The following is a 16,313-nucleotide window of genomic DNA, read 5'->3' on the forward strand; positions in this document are numbered from 1 at the left end:
CGGAGAAAGGAAGATCTCCGTTGCTTTTTTAAATGTGTCTCGCTATGTTAAAAGAGTTTAACATAGTGAGATATCTTTAAAAAAAACAAAGGAGAAAGGAAGATCTCCGTTGCCTTTTTTTTTAAGATATCGCGCTATGTTAAACTCGTTTAACATAGCGAGAATGCAACAACGGAGCTCTTCCATTCTCCCTTGCTAACAAAAACAAAAAAAAACAAGACTTATACTAATGGAAAAAGTCTGGGCGACCGGAGCTTTTTCCATTAGTATAAGTCTAATTTACAATGGGCATGCTGACGAATCAGCGTGCACGTTTTGGAATATTGATGGGGGGGGGGTCATTGTACAATAAAGAACTAAGCGCTTTTATCTTTTACAAATATCCCAGACACTTCATCAGATTTCCTAAATTGCTGTTGAACAGTTACGGCTACATTTTTTGTTGTTGTTTTTGAATTTGATAGTTCAGTTGAGTTTCTGCGTTTGTGCAATGATATTATATGTGATATTTTCCAGAGAGCAGGGATATGTTGTTCAGAAATGGTGTGACTGATTAGTAAAGAGAGTGGGTATGATATTGCTTCAGCTGCAATTTTTGAGGTATTCAGCAGGCAGTGTGTCTGCTGCAAGGATAGTGGGTTTAAGTTTATTAAGGTATATATATATATATATATATATATATATATATATATATATATATATTATTTGTTGGAACTAGTTGTAGGGAAAAATGGTTGTTTTTATGAGATAAGGAAGAGAGATTTGGTGGTGGTGTTGGGCAGTTATTATTAATGAGGGCAGTTATGGATTCAGAGAAATATTTGTTAAACTGGGTACCAATATTGTCAATGGAGTTACTGGTGGATGGGGAGGGTGTGCTACTCTGGCCTAGTTGCAGAAATGTTTTAATAGCAGCCTAGACGTTTTGTAGGTTCTTTTTGTGCTTAGATTGCATATAAGTATAGTGATGTTTTTGTCAAGTCTGATTTGCTTTTTAGATTTATTTCTTAGTTCAAGGTGTTTCTGTTCATTTGTTGCAGTTTTATTATGGACCCAGGTTTATCTCTTTCTTTTAGAAGTGATCTTGTTTCTTTGGTAAGCCAAGAGGCATAACTGGACTTTATTCTTACTGTTCTAGTGTGGGACATGTTATTTAAAATGTTCAGTAAGGTAGTGTTGAAATATTCTACTACACTGTCTAGGGGGAAGAATTTCAATGGATTCCACTTACAGAGTTTGAAGTTGGACACATAATCTTGAGATTTTAAGTTTTTTGTATATCGAATTTGTTGGAAAGAGGAAGTTTTTATTGGATTTACTTGACGCTGGAGAACAAATGGTGGGAGGTGGTCACTAAGAGAGTCTATGAGGCTACCAGAGTGATATGATAGTACAGGTCAGTTAGTAAGGACCAGTCAAGGATGGAATCCTTTTTTGATGCTCTGTTTATCCTAGTTGTAATTTGGATTATTTGATTAAAGCCGTGGAGGTTAATATGGTCAGTAGGGTGCAGTGAGTTACAGGTGGACCAATTGATATTGAAGTCACCTAGTATGATAGACTCCTGGGGGGGGTGTTTTTGTTGTCCACTGTAGGATCGATTCTAGTGTGTTGATATTATTAACTGGGGAATATAAGAATCAATTATATTTAAGTTTTTGTTTGTGTTGATTTTTAATCTGGTGAACGGTATTGCTCCATTACTGAAAATTGGAGGGTTATGGTCAATGATTTTAAGTGTAAGGTTATTTTTGAATAGTAAAGCAATGCCTCCACCACTTTTGGATTTTCTATCTTCCCTGTATATGTTGTACCCTGGGGGAATTATTTCATTGTCACTGATTTCTGGTTTAAGCCAGGTCTCGGTAATAAGAACTATAAAGCATTTTTCACTATACTTGCCTTAGTTATCATGTTGAGATTTGGGTTAAATTCTCTTTTGTGACAACACATAGACCAATGTTGTCATCATTAAGTGGAGATAAAACAGCCTCCAATGAAGAAAGGAACTGCATGCAGAATGAGTCAGTACACGGTAGAAGGAGTTGATAAAAGGGGCTTATTGCAAAAAAAGTTCAAGGATTCAAGAGTATGGACTTAAGGAATAATCTATGGTGTGGGATTGTCTACAGAGATGGCAGAAGAGGAAAACTATGCGGCTTAGAACCATTTCTAGCATCCATCACAATGTAAAATGAAAGGTAGTTGAGATGTTAGGCAGAATGATGAGGATTCTAGTTTGGTGAGTACAAGCCACAGAAACTAATGCCATTCTCTAACTGTACATGTTACTGCTGAAAGCAAGTTTAGAATACTAGCTGCACAAGCTTTACAAGGAAAAGGAGGTTACACTGATAAATGATATGCAGTAGGAAGCTACTAAAAGGTGACAGGAAATAAGGAGCTGGAGTAAAAAGAAATTGTTGACGGTATCATCTTAAGGATAAGAAAGTCGGGTTAGCCATACATTTAGAGAGGAAAATAAACACACATGAAGGCAATCAATCTGGTTAAAAACAGAAGAAGGGGAACAACCCTCACTTCTTCTTTATTATAAAGCACATGGTCATGTGACCTTTCTTGACCTCTCCACACCAACAACGTCAGTGTAAGAGCACACATACGATCATTTACTCTCTTTTATTATTATCAGCCAACACCCCCACTTGCTCTTACGCTGTATACAAATACGTTTTAAGAACATATTTTTGGATAACTTTTTCCTTCACATTCCAAATATATAATACATGAACTTTTCAATCTTCGACTTCGTAGCAGGTTTAGTAAAGACATTTGCAACCATGTCCGTTGTCGGTCAATATTCAATGCTTATTTTGTCATCATTAAGTGCTGACCTGACAAAATGATACTTAATGTCAACATGTTTACATCTCTGTTGGCTTACTGGATTCTTCAACAAAGCGATTGCTCCTTGATTGTCCTCAAATATTGTTACTGGCCCATACTTGCACTCTCCATCCATTCCACTCAACAGCTGCACAAGGTACAAACTTTCCTGTGTTGTTGCTGCTAATGCCATGTACTCTGCTTCACATGTAGATAAAGCTACCGTTTGTTGCTTCTTTGATTTCCATGAAATAATAGGCCTGTCTCTATTGAGGCTAAAGCAATAACCTGTTGTACTACGTCTATCGTTTTGATCTGTTGCCCGATCTGCATCACTGTATGTTATAAGCTGAAGTTTCCCTTCACTTTTCTTGTAACACAGCTCTCTATCCAATGTACCTTTTAAGTATCTTAACACGTTTGGCTAGTGTTAAATGAGATTCACTCGGTTGCAGGGGTGTAGCCAGGATTTTCAAATTTGTACTCATATCTCCCAGACTGCAGCCCCCTCAACAAGCCACACCCACATTAACACTGCTGACCAAGCCACACCCCTTCACATTGCTGATCTCTGAACAGATCACTGGCAAGTCTATGCCAGGGCAGCACTTACTTACATGAAGCAGCAGTATGAACATTTCATTCCAAAGGTACTTCCTTAAGTCAAAAAACAAAATACCTTTCTATTTACACTAGGGTAGATCAATCAGTTTGCCCCCCCAGATTACTCTTCTTCCCCTTGCAGCTCCTAACCCTTGTAGTGGCTCATTAGAGCTCCAGTAGTGCTGCTGACTAAAGGACTGGCAAGCTCTAGACAGCACATGCTCCACAGTGTTGTGGTCTGTAGGTACAACATATAGTGCTCTCTCTAGGTAACTCCCAAGCTACGAGCCACAACTACCTCCCTTCCACCCGCATGGGTCACATGGCAATGGCTATTCACCCCTATGGCCTACACCCATACTAAGCCTTTTGGAATAGTAAACCTTACATTCCCAACAACAAATACATTTTAGCTGGGTCCGGTCATACTGCCACTGACAATAAATGAAGATGTGTACCCATGGGAGTCAATCAAGCAAAAACTAAAGCTGTTGAAAGTTACATCTTTACTACCCTCTCAAGCCTTTGCTGAATGGAAATTGGTTAAAGCAAGAAAATTACTCTAGGCCCCAGAACCAGTGGGACTGTACATGCTCTAAGGTACTATTTTGGAGTTTTTTTCTAGTCTTATGATCCAGTGATAGTCTGAACAAAATTATTGGAAAGAAATTAAAAGAAATTCAAAGAAGAAATAAGTTTTGCCCAATGCTTAATGTTAAGAGCTAACACGATACCACCCAATATGCTGAGAAGACAACAGCCTCTAAAGACAAAAAGCATATCTGCAAATGCAGGCTGCCTCCCTACCCTCCCACAAAATGAAAACATAGTTAATTTATGTATAGCTCTATGATGTTACATGCTGAAAGAATAAATTAAGACACTCAGGTTTGATTATGAAAAATGTTAAAGAAACATTTGTCACACCATTCTCAGCCCCCTTGTAATCTATTGTAAATGATCTTGTGTGTACATATCTGAGTAGTGCTGGTTTCTGACTATGCTGGGTACAGGGCATTAGATGGGGATGGGGTCCCTCTACTAAGCCTGTTTCAAAATTCCACTGTAAAGTATAATTTACTGCCAAGCTCTATGCATATTTAAATATTTGCATAGGCACATCTTCCCCCCTCAGAAGTAAATATAACACTAAATTCAAAAATAAAGCCCTATGGGCAGCATGCAAAAATAAATGTAACTCTCAGAAAGCCAAAAACACTCTTGGTAAACTAAACAAGGAACTCAGAACTGTGATTAAATCAACCAAAGCATAATATGAGAGAAAAATATAAACCCAAGTAAAGGATAACCACAACCTCAAAGGTAACACGACAGTGTGCTGAACAAATTGTAAGTGGAACCACTAAAAGGAATCAGAGGATATAGCAAACCAGCTGGCTGGTAAATATAATCCAAATTTCACCCCTTCTTCCCCTCAATACTTCTCAGGAGATACCCTCGACCATAACTCTTCTGGCTATCATTAGTAAACAAGTCTTCAATGCACTCTCCAAGACAAAGAATACTACCTCAGTGGGCCCTGATAATATCCTGGGATACATCTTGGAAAGCATGAAATATGAGCTATCAAATGCTCTAAAATCACTGTTCAGCATTAGCCTCCTAACTGGTTTCATGTTTAGTGAACTGAGGACTGCAACAGTCAGTCCTCAGCACAAGGTTTGGCCTTCAACTGACCTGGATAACTACAGACCATAAGTCTGACTAGTCTTGTATGGAAGGTCATGGAAAGAATTATCATGGATATTTTAAATAAAGATACAAAGAACCTGTTTTCTTATTTACTTCTACAATGATTATAGATATTGAAATAAAATAACACAAACACTGACAGCCATTTGCTAAACAAACAATGTGGTCTCACAATGAAAACAGATTTAGCATGAGCAGTAAACTTCTCTGCCCTTGAAACTCACATTCATTGAAACAACATGAAAACCCACATTAAAAGAAAATACATCTAGCCAATGGAGGATTAAGTTTACCTTTGAGCCATTTTCAAAATATAGGGCTATGCACATGTGTTCTTTGATTCACCTTCCTGATGTATTAAATTGCATTCCTTGTATAATACAGCACCATTTGGTAGAATGGTGTTTGAAATTTGTAGTCATGAACATTCTTCTACTAAGTAATGAAACCTACCTATATATTTATATTTCACACCTAATTGTTGCACTCATATGCATGAAACACTACAGTAGTTTCAGACTTTAACACAACATCAGCATTCAAACTTTGTTTTTCCATATATACATCTAACTTAATACAATACTCTGCTTTTGTGTCATATTGGACTGGATGACAATTGCTATAAAAAAAATATGTACAATGCATGGAAGTGAAAAACTTTTGCTATGGGTTGTTTTCTTTTACAAGTGCACTTAAGTCCTTGTCTACAATGTAAGAATTTAATAATAAAACAAAAAAACAAGCAGAAAAGTAGGGATCTAACCACAATTGTATCTCCCAACAGATTACTACACAGCCCCCCCCCGTTCTGTACTCTTCCACTGTTCAACAACACAAACATCTCCACTCTGTACTCTCCCACTGCTCAAAACATTCCACACTCTTTCTCCAACACTACATATTTCTACAAACTAATACACAAACTGCAAAAAAAAAAAGGCATGACTACTTAATGACACTTTCCTAATTCCTCCAAAACTGTCTTCTACCAAGATGTGTTTTTATGGCATATGACAAAATTATTGCTAACAATCTTCTATTACTCAACATAAATTTTCTGTAGTCATGGTTTTAAGAACCAGTTCTCACTGCGATCCAATCTTTTTTCCCAAAACAGGTAATTATGCACAGTAAAGATTACTACAACTCGTCATAGTAACAAACAATGACATACCTCTAATTTTTCACTGAAATTTTCAGCGTATGAAACAAACCTACTGTCAGTGTCACACTTGTAAAACCAGGTACACCGTCTCACTTCAGATGGCTCTTCCTCCCAATAAACAGCATGTCTCATTCGCTCATACAAATAAACATCATAACGTCCTCCGTCTGTATTCACTACCACATTTTCTGGATCAGGTTGGACAGAATTGAATGAATAAAGTATTTACACTAACAGCATGATAATATAGACACATAGCACACATAAAACACACAGACACGTGCACACACACAATTTACTTACCTTCTCTCTCAACAGAACAACTATTTTAAATTGCGCACAAGATAAAAAGTTATTTGAAAAAAAAATTACGCGCGAGAGTGCTAAATAGTTTTAATGCACGTTAGCATGCGTGTGACATGTGAATGGCTTTCCTTAAAGGAGAAGACACTACTTAAGCTGTTTCACCTGGATCCTAGTGCCTGCCTTCTGCTACCCCTCCACACAAACACTGTACTGAAGTGTGTACAGTGCGTACGCCTCCCGATGTCCCTGCTCGGTTGTGACAAATATTGTGAAAGTTTACTTACAATCCAGCTAAGATCAGGCCTCGTGCTTGTCATAACATATATCAAATTACCCACAAGCTCATATTTTCTTGCATCTGTAGATTCACTATCACATTCAAAGTTTGGTATTTGTTCGGAAGGGGTACTTCTTATTTTACAATCTGACATACCAAATTTCTCAAGAATTTTTCTAATGTACCTCTTTTGGTTCATCTTTACTTCACCACTGTTCTGGGTAAAGTCAATGCCTAGAAAATGTCTTCGCTTTCCCAGATCTTTCATTTTAAATTTAGCTTTGAGCATTTCCTTTACATCATTTAGTGATTCATTGTCACTAACTGCAATAATATGATCATCAACCCATATAATTAGGACTGTTTTCTCATTTTCAGCCTGTCTAGTGTATACACAGTGGTCTGCGGGGTTTTGGATAAAACTATTTTCACAAAGATAATCGTGCAACATTTTGTTCCAGTTATGCCCTGATTGTTTCAATCCGTACAATGACTTATTCAGTCTACAAACCAATTTTTCATCATTATTTGATTTGTTTTCAAAACCTTCAAGTTGCTCTATATATACCTCACAGTCAATAGGAGAATGTAAAAAGGCCGTTTGTACATCCATCTGATGCAATTCTAAATCGTACTGAGCTGCCATCTGCATTAAACTTTGTACAGATGTCATACTTGCAGTTGATACAAATGTTTTGTTATAATCTATACCAGCGACTTGACTGTAGCCTTTAGCTACATATCTAGCTTTATAAGTCTCAGTATTATCTGCATTGTCTTTTACAGTGAAAACCCACCTACCTCCCACTGCATTTTTATCCTCCGGCAGGGTGGTGAGTGTAAATGTGTTATTTTCGTTTAAAGACTTAAGTTCCTCCTTCATAGCTTTGACCCACTTTTCTGAGTTAGACGAAGTCATGGCTTCTTTAAAGCTCTGTGGTGTGTTGCATATTCATCGGTAACAGTAGTCAACATTAACTGTCACATAATCATCATTTTCAACTTTAGAATCATAGTCCTTCAAGTATGCAAGTGGCTTTCTCTCTCTTTTAGAGTAGTGTGTATCCTACCTTTCTTCTTCTTGCCTTATTTTTGTGTCTTGACTGTCAACCTTTGATTCTGACTTAACATGCACACGTCTTCTGATATTAAGATCTTCATCCATCACTTCTGGGTCTGTCTGAATCTGGCATTCAGCTACATTTTTAGTAACAAACTTGACTAACCTGTGTCTAAGAACCCTTACTGTGTCAGGATAATAGACTAGATACGATGGGCTGTTTTTATCATATCCAAAAAAAATCCCCTTATCACATCCCGGGTCTAACTTTTTTTTTATCTTGTCTGTATGCATAACACACTGATCCAAATTCTCTCATCCTTGAAAGATCAGGTTTCTTCCCTGTTAACATGAAGAATGGGGTCTGCCCCACATGCCTGTTATGACATCTGTTGTGAATAAAAGCAGCAATCATTACTGCATATGTCCACAACTCTTTAGGTAAGTCACTCTCTATCAACATACACCTTGCCATTTCGAACAGTTTTCTCCAAATTCTCTCTGCTGTCCCATTCTCATGGGGTGAATAAGGTGCGGACGTTTCGTGTCTTAGAACATTTTTACTCAATAGTGACTGAAAGTCTTTCGACGTGAACTCAGTGCCATTATCTGATCTGATACACTTTACCTTCCCATAAGGGGCTGAATCTGCAATAAACTTTTCAGTTGCCTTGACTGTATCACTCTTGGCTTTCAGAAAGCAGACAAATATTAGGGCCTATATTATATCATCGAATGCTTAAAAAAGCAAATGCTGATTGATCGACCTAATTTAAGTGAAAGCTTACAATCTCGAACTGTCAGATCAGCGATTTCTTTCCCAGGAATAAAAAAATCGCTGATCCAAAACACATACACACAACACAAGCACACCAAACAAACAGAAATCCACACACATACACCTAAAATCTGATACCTAACCCTACACTAAACTATGCACACACCACTAACTACCCACTTACCTTAACCCAAACCCTAACTCTAAGGTCCGTCACTATCGCACACTCACCTCACCCGCTCCCTAACCCTAACTCACCTAAATCACCCTAACACTCACATCCACACAATCGCACACTTACCTGAATCCGACCAGTAACTTTCCACCATAATACTGAAAATACCGAAGCAACAGAAACGGACAACTGAATTCTTTCCCTAGGAAAAAATTTGAGTTTCTGCTGCTTCGATATTTTCCACTTTCGAACAAATAACGTCGATCAATCAGCATTCGCTTTTTTAAGCGTTCGCTGATCTAATATAGACCCAGATATTACACCCGAGTAATCATCAGTAAATGCTAAAGTGTACTTAAAGCCATCTTTTGCTACTGGCTCAATTGGGCCTGCCAAATCAGTATGTACTAGTTCAAACGCAACTTTTGTTCTTGCATCTGGTTCTCTCTTTCTGCTCTGTACAAATTTCCCTTGCATACAGGTTTCACAATCTAGGTTAGGTCTTTCAACTTTACTTTTAATTTTCATTCCTTTTATCACTTTTTCTAATTTTGACACATCCTCAAAATTACAGCGAACAAGCATTTTATGCCATACTTGAATGTCATAACAGCTCTGAGATGCATCATAATGTATCTCACTATTGCCTTCCCCATCATATGTGTCTAAATAATAGAGTCTATCACACTCAATTATGTCAAACCTGGTGCCGTTTTTATAGATGGGTTGGTCCTGGCCTTGCTTAAAGTTGATCAAGGCCCCTTTGGACGTTGCTGCCTTAACAGAAAAAATGCTTTGTGGATACATTGGGATATATAGCGCCCAAGTCATCATCACCTTTACTTTACTTTACGCCCCTCGGTGTCTAGCAGCCATACCTCTGCATTACCTCTCTTCTGTGCAGCCCACAGGTTCTCGTTCCATCAGCTAGTTACACAATGTGTTCCCCTGGTTGGAAAGTTGCATCAAAGTATTTAAACTTTTTCAGGTCGTTAATTATGTGTGACAGTGTCCACCATTAATTCCTTCTGTTTTAATTCATGAATTTGATGCTCATTTTTTTTTAACACAAATGTGGGATCATCCCAGTCAGTTGCTTGTTTCACACTGTCTTTCTTCTTTCATCTAAAGTTACTGTCCCTGTGGCTAGAGTTTTTACACAAACTACATCTCTGTCTCTGGCCTTTATATTCTCTCTGGCATTCTCATGCCTTATGTCCCTTTTGGCCACAGCTATAGCATATAATCTCTGCTTTTACTCTTTCCCCAAGGCTACTTGCTTTCATCACATTATCATTACTTACGTTGGCATTAAATTTCTCAGTATGTTCTTAACTTCTCAACCTTGTTTTGAACTCACCAAAGCTCAACTTATCATCAGCTTGCGTGATGTGGACTGCAAATGGTTTAAAGGTTTCAGGTAACCCTTTCAGAATCATCGCAATTAGTAATCCATCACTGAGCTTCTTCCCAGCATTTCTCAGTGCTGTAATGGCCATCTCAGCCCTAATAATATAGTCTGTGACACTTTCACTGATGACCTTCTGGAGGCTTGTTAATTCGGTGTATAGGCTAATTACCCATGGCTTCTCTTTCCTGGCATAATGGTCTCTCAGGATCTGAAGCGCTTCTCTGCCGTCGTCTGCGGCTTCTCTCATGACGAGGGACAAACTTTGTTGTCTAAGAACTGTATTAGTTCTGCATATGCCTCCTCATTTTTCTCAGCATCGTCATCGCCATCATCTTCATTTTCGTCGTCCTCTGCATCCTGCTGCACATTTCGCAAAATGGTGTCTTTCAGCCCTAGCAAATGCAGGTGTCCCAGAAACTTTGTCTCCCACAACTCGGAATTCTTCTCATCTCCGTCAAAACATAGTCTATGCCATCGGCTTCCTACTTCCCTCCTGGGCCCATAACCTGTTGGCAGTATCATCTTAAGGGTAAGAACGTCGGGTTAAACATACATTTACAGAGGAAAATAAACACACATGAAGGCAATCAATCTGGTTAAAAATGGAAGAAGGGGAACAACCCTCGCTTCCTCCTTTATTATAAAGCACATGGTCATGTGACCTTTCTTGACCTCTCCATGCCGACGACGTCAGTGTAAGAGCACACATACGATCGTTCACTCTCTTTTATTATTATCAGCCAACAGAAATGCTCTAATTTGGCATGTGCACATTGAAAGACAGGAGGTAAAGGCAAATCATAACATCTGTGGAATGAAAGACCCCAGATAGTCTGCAGACATGAAAGGAATTTAGTTGAAAGAAAGAGGAGCAGTGATATTTGCTGACACCATTCAAAACAAATACAAATTACAGAGGATGATAGGTCCTTGGAATGTCTACGCTCAGGGTGAATTATTCCAAGGTGCCCAGGACAGATAGAAAAGGGCAAGGACAGAGAAAAGAGAGTATGTTTATGCAGAAGTCCTAATTCCTGAACTTACAGCAGTCTGAATTTTTGCATTTTTATTTAACTACCTGGTATTGGCTGCCTCAGAATGTCATGTCACTTGCCAGATACATACATTTCTTAATATTCCCTTTCTTTCACTTTGCAAGGTTTGCTGCTATACATAACACCACCAGCGTTCCATGCCTTATCACTTATTTATACCAAATGTGAGAGCACTGTAACTCTGCAATCTCTTTCTGTTAATGAAGGCTATTCAGTTTCAGAAAGCTATGGTTATATAAACAATACAATGTAATGTATGGTTACAATGGCTATTTCAAAAGTAAAGTATAACATGATGTATATGTCTCAGGTGATTTATTTAAATCAGCTGTCAAGGTTGTTATAGAAAAGTGTTCAATGGACCAGTTAAAGTACCCATTTAAAAGTAAACAATAATCAGTCCTGAGACTGCATTTAAACTAGAAAATGTTGCTTCTGGGTAAAAAAAGTCTTACTTCTTGCCAAGATAAGTTCCTCCCTTTCTTCTTCAGTCAGTTTCTCTGCATGTTTACAGCAAGTGAGAAAGGCAGCGATACATTTCTGTCCCAGTGAAATATGCCTTGCTCTTTCCTCGCATTTGTGGCCCATTGGATTCTCTCGCATCCCATCCTCACAACATAATTTTTCCTCAGGGGTGTCATATTCATCAACTGCACAACAAAAAAGAAGGTTGACAAACTGCACAATCCATGAAAAGGAAATATATTTAAAGCCTGAGATTTTACTTGTGAAACAAGCATAAAAGTGTAAATATTAAAGATGTGTTTATTTCACATATATTACTTTGGTTATTTTTCCTTCTCCATATTTAATGCTTTTTCACTCCATTTTCCACTACGAGTCAACACGTCTCCTTTGAGTACTACTGTATCTTCCTTAGCTAAAAAAAAAAAAAGGCTGATACTGGTCTCAAGAATCCAATGAAATGCTTGGTATCATCAGATTTTTATTTTATTTATTTTATTTTACATTTGTTTACCGGGAAAACATGACCTTTTTCAGTGGAGGCCCAGGGAGAAAAACTCCACATTGAAATAATCAATCAGATATACAAATAAATCAGCAATTATACAAATACAAAAGAACTTTGGTCAGACTGGTTAAAACAGTTTATACTTCCGTCTATACAAAGCAATGACTACCTTGCTTAATTATTTGAACTAGAGCATGTTAAGGTGATGAATAATGAGGCATATCATCAATTATACATTTGTGAGTGAGTAACTAGAGAGACTGACATGTGAGGGATTTTGAATCAATAAAGAATGAAGATAACACACAGTATAAGGATCTATGTAATATGTTTAGAGACCAGTAGAAATGTGAAGAAAATAACCTTAGCACTACCATAGTGTAGGTTACTGGGCAGTGATGTATAGGACAGAATGGATAGAAGAAGTGATTCATTTGGAGTAAGAGCAAGGATAATAGCATTAACAGAGGAATATTAGTCTGGAGCGGAGCAAGGACATAGCCATTTATTTAGTAACTAATTTTTTAGTGCTATTTTAAACTGGGTTAGTGACGGAATAGATGTAATGTTTCTTGGTAATGCATTCCAGATTTTGCCAGTATAATTTGAGAAAAGGGAATCACCTGCTTGGTTTTTGAAAGGGTTGATTTTTTTTGTGGTGTTTATTAGTGGATCGTAGGGTTCTGTTGGTAGGGGAGGGTTGTAAAAGAGTTTGTAAAGCGCATATTTTCTCGGGTTCATATAGTTATATTATGGGCCATGGTTAACTGGATGTACTGAAGAAGGTGGGGGAATTCAAGCCAGTTGAGTTCCCTGAGTGCAGTACAGTGGTGAGATCTGGCTGGTGAGTTTGTGGTGAACCTGGCAATTTTGTAGTAACAGGATTCAAGTTTTGCCAGCTCTTATTTTCTTAGATTTGTAAGTATTGGAGCTGCATACAGAACAGTGGAAAATAGGTGGGATTGTCGAATAGTAGCTTTTGTATTTTTTGTGAAGTAGTGCTTCTTCTTATACAATGGCCCTAGTTTATTATGTACTGTGTGTGGAGATGGGGAGATGATAGTATTATTTAGGGGAATGAAGTTGAAAGTGTTGGTGGGTGAGACAGGTTTAGAGGGATGTAAGATGAAAAGCTTGTTTTTTGGGGGGTTTAGGATTACTTGAGCAATGGTAAGCCAAGTCTCAACTGCTGAGAAAAATTATTGTGCTAAACTATGTAGCTCTTGGATGGTGGGAGCTGTGGAGACTATTGTCAAATCATCTGTGTTTTGAATGAGAGATGCTTGTGGGATTGAAGTATATAGGTTATTTGTAAATATTGACAAATAGAAGTGGATCTAAGACTGAACCTTGGGGAACAGTAGTGTTACAGGTAGAAGGAGAGATAAGTTTGTTGCTAAGAGACTGCTTGTTGGTATCCAGTAAGACAGTCCTGAAACCAGGCCAAAGTGGCTTGACAGAAATTTAGTTCTGAGAGAGTGCTTAGAAGCTTACTATGGGAAACCATATCAAAGGCTTTTGATAAGTCCAGGAAAGTAGAAGATACATAATTGTTGTTGCTCCTGCGGTAGTTGACAGTGTTGGTGAATGCCATTAGAGCGGTTGATGTACAGATGATATAGGACAGGTCTTCTTAAGTAGAGTTGGATACTTTGATACCAATGTTTAACTGTCCATACATTCCCTAATTTCTCAGAAATCTGATTTTGAAGTGCTGTCAAGTAATTTAAGTTGCCTTTGGTACCTGGAAGCAAACTCACCTGATGTGAGTTGCTTGTTTCATAGAGCTCTCTATCAGAAGTGTGAGACACAGAATTGCAATTTCAAGAAGAAAAAAAAACCTAAGATGAATTCCAAAACATGCTGTTACTCCTTTAAAGTATTTTAATGGAGAGAGGAATTTCTACACCCTGTACATCGCATACCCCCTACTAACTGTACTTACTTTGACATCTCTGTATGTCAGAGTAGGACAAATATTATTAAGGAAGAACTGTCTTGAACTTACCATGTATTGCCCCATATTTATACTTGTGTTTCTGCAATTTTGACTACTGTCATTAAAGTCCTCCAAACTTGAAGACGTATTATTTTCATTTTTCATGGTTATCATGTGATCTTTGGTTTGGGTAATTAATTTCCTGTAGCCACCTCATTTTATTATTTATTTAATTTATTTTACATTTATTGACTGGGATTGTCCGACTGAGCTGAAATAGCCCTTTTTCAGTGGAGGGCCAGGGAGAAGAGCTCCACAAACATTACATTAAGATTAGTCATTTAAATAAATTAAACATATTTACAGTACATGTCAATAAACATAGCAGAATAACCAAGTAATCTTAGTAATACAATTTTGACAAATGAAGGAAAAGAAAATAAATTATCATGTAATTACTATTTCTCTACATTATGATTGGAGAAGAGAGGCTGGAGAAGGTTAAGATGAGTGAGTACAAAGACAGGGAGTGTGGAAATTGCAGGATTCAAACCTAGGTCTATAGGATATACATAGAAAATAGTTTATTACTTTACCCACTAGGCTATGTTGCTGTAGATGGTTACATTGTTTAAGATACAACCAAACACCCTAATACTGGGTGATTTCAACTACCTTGCCATTAACTGGGAAAACTACTCGTGTACCAACACCTTTGCCCAATGGTTCTTGGAATTCATAAATTCCAATGCCCTGGATCAACTAATCCATAGTCCCACCAAGGGCTCCAACATCCTAGACCTGGTCATTACCAACATGGAAAACTGATGCTCCACACCTATGGTCACCCCCTCATTGGCCAGGTCAGACCATAAGCTAATCACCATTAACATCCACATCCCACCCCCACCCTCCAGTAAGGAAACCTCCATAAAAAAACTTCTCCAAAGCCAACTTCATGCTACTCAAATCAGAAGTGTCAAACTTCATGACACCCATACAGACGGGAACTGAAAGTTCGAATACTGAGTCCTGCACTAAGGCACTGTACGAGCACATCCACTCATGCATGAATTGTGCCACCCCAAATAGAACCAAGATGCTCTCTTCCAAAAAAAGGAAATCAATCTGGTGGTCCCCTGCCATAAACAAACTTTACAACAAAAGAAAGAAACTGTTGCAGAAAAGAGGAAAATCCCAGGATGCAAAAAACTCCCTTACCAGCCTCAGTAAGAAGCCGAGATCCCTCATAAAATCCTTCAAAGCTAGTTACAAAAATAAAATTGCCAAAGATTCCAAAGACAACCACAAGGCATCCTATAACTATGTCAAGAATCTAAATGGCAATGCTCAGATCTGCTCTAAGCTACAACAGAATGGCATTAAATATACTGATCCCAAGGATATTGCCAATATCCTGGCAGATCGATTCAGTGCCAACTTCACCCCCTCTCACCCCCTAAACGGCCCATCTCAATACCGGAAGATTGCCAAATTCCGGTAATAACAGCCACACAGGTAAAAAACGCATTCTCCAAAGCTAGGAATACAGCATCCATGGGACCAGATGACATCCCGGGCTGTGTACTACATGAACTACAAAATGAACTGTCACCTCACCTAAGTGTCATGTTTAATCATACCCTCACCTCAGGCTTTGTGCCCACTGAGTGGCACATAACTACAGTTACCCCACTCCACAAGGGGGAGGAATCCACCTTGGATCCCGGGAACTACCGCCCCATCAGTCTGACGAGCCTGATCTGCAAGGCCATGGAACGTATTATCATGGAACTTACAAACGATGACATTGTCAACTTTCAGTTTGGGTTCGTGAAGGGCCAATTTTGTCTCCTGGACCTGATTGACTTCTTTGACTCAGTCTCCAGAGCCATGGACAAGGGTAAGGCAGTCCACACAGCCTATCTGGACCTCGCCAAGGCCTTTGACACCATCCCCCACTCTGGAATCATAGATAAACTTACTAAGCTGGGCATTAATCCCTACATCA

General features: G+C 38.3%; 1 protein-coding gene across 1 annotated transcript in view; it reads right to left on the minus strand.

Moving 5' to 3' along the window:
* Positions 1-16,313, minus strand: part of LOC122812280 (venom factor-like) — a 2,973,268-nt gene that overhangs the window by 1,253,931 nt on the left and 1,703,024 nt on the right. Inside the window, exon 17 of the mRNA XM_044084681.1 lies at positions 11,846-12,040. Within this exon, the coding sequence (XP_043940616.1) occupies positions 11,846-12,040 (195 nt within the window). The remainder of the gene's footprint in view (positions 1-11,845; positions 12,041-16,313) is intronic.

This window comes from Protopterus annectens, chromosome 9.part0 (assembly GCF_019279795.1).
Source record: "Protopterus annectens isolate FY-2018-M chromosome 9.part0, PAN1.0, whole genome shotgun sequence".
In the NCBI taxonomy this organism is placed as follows: Eukaryota; Metazoa; Chordata; order Ceratodontiformes; family Protopteridae; genus Protopterus; species Protopterus annectens.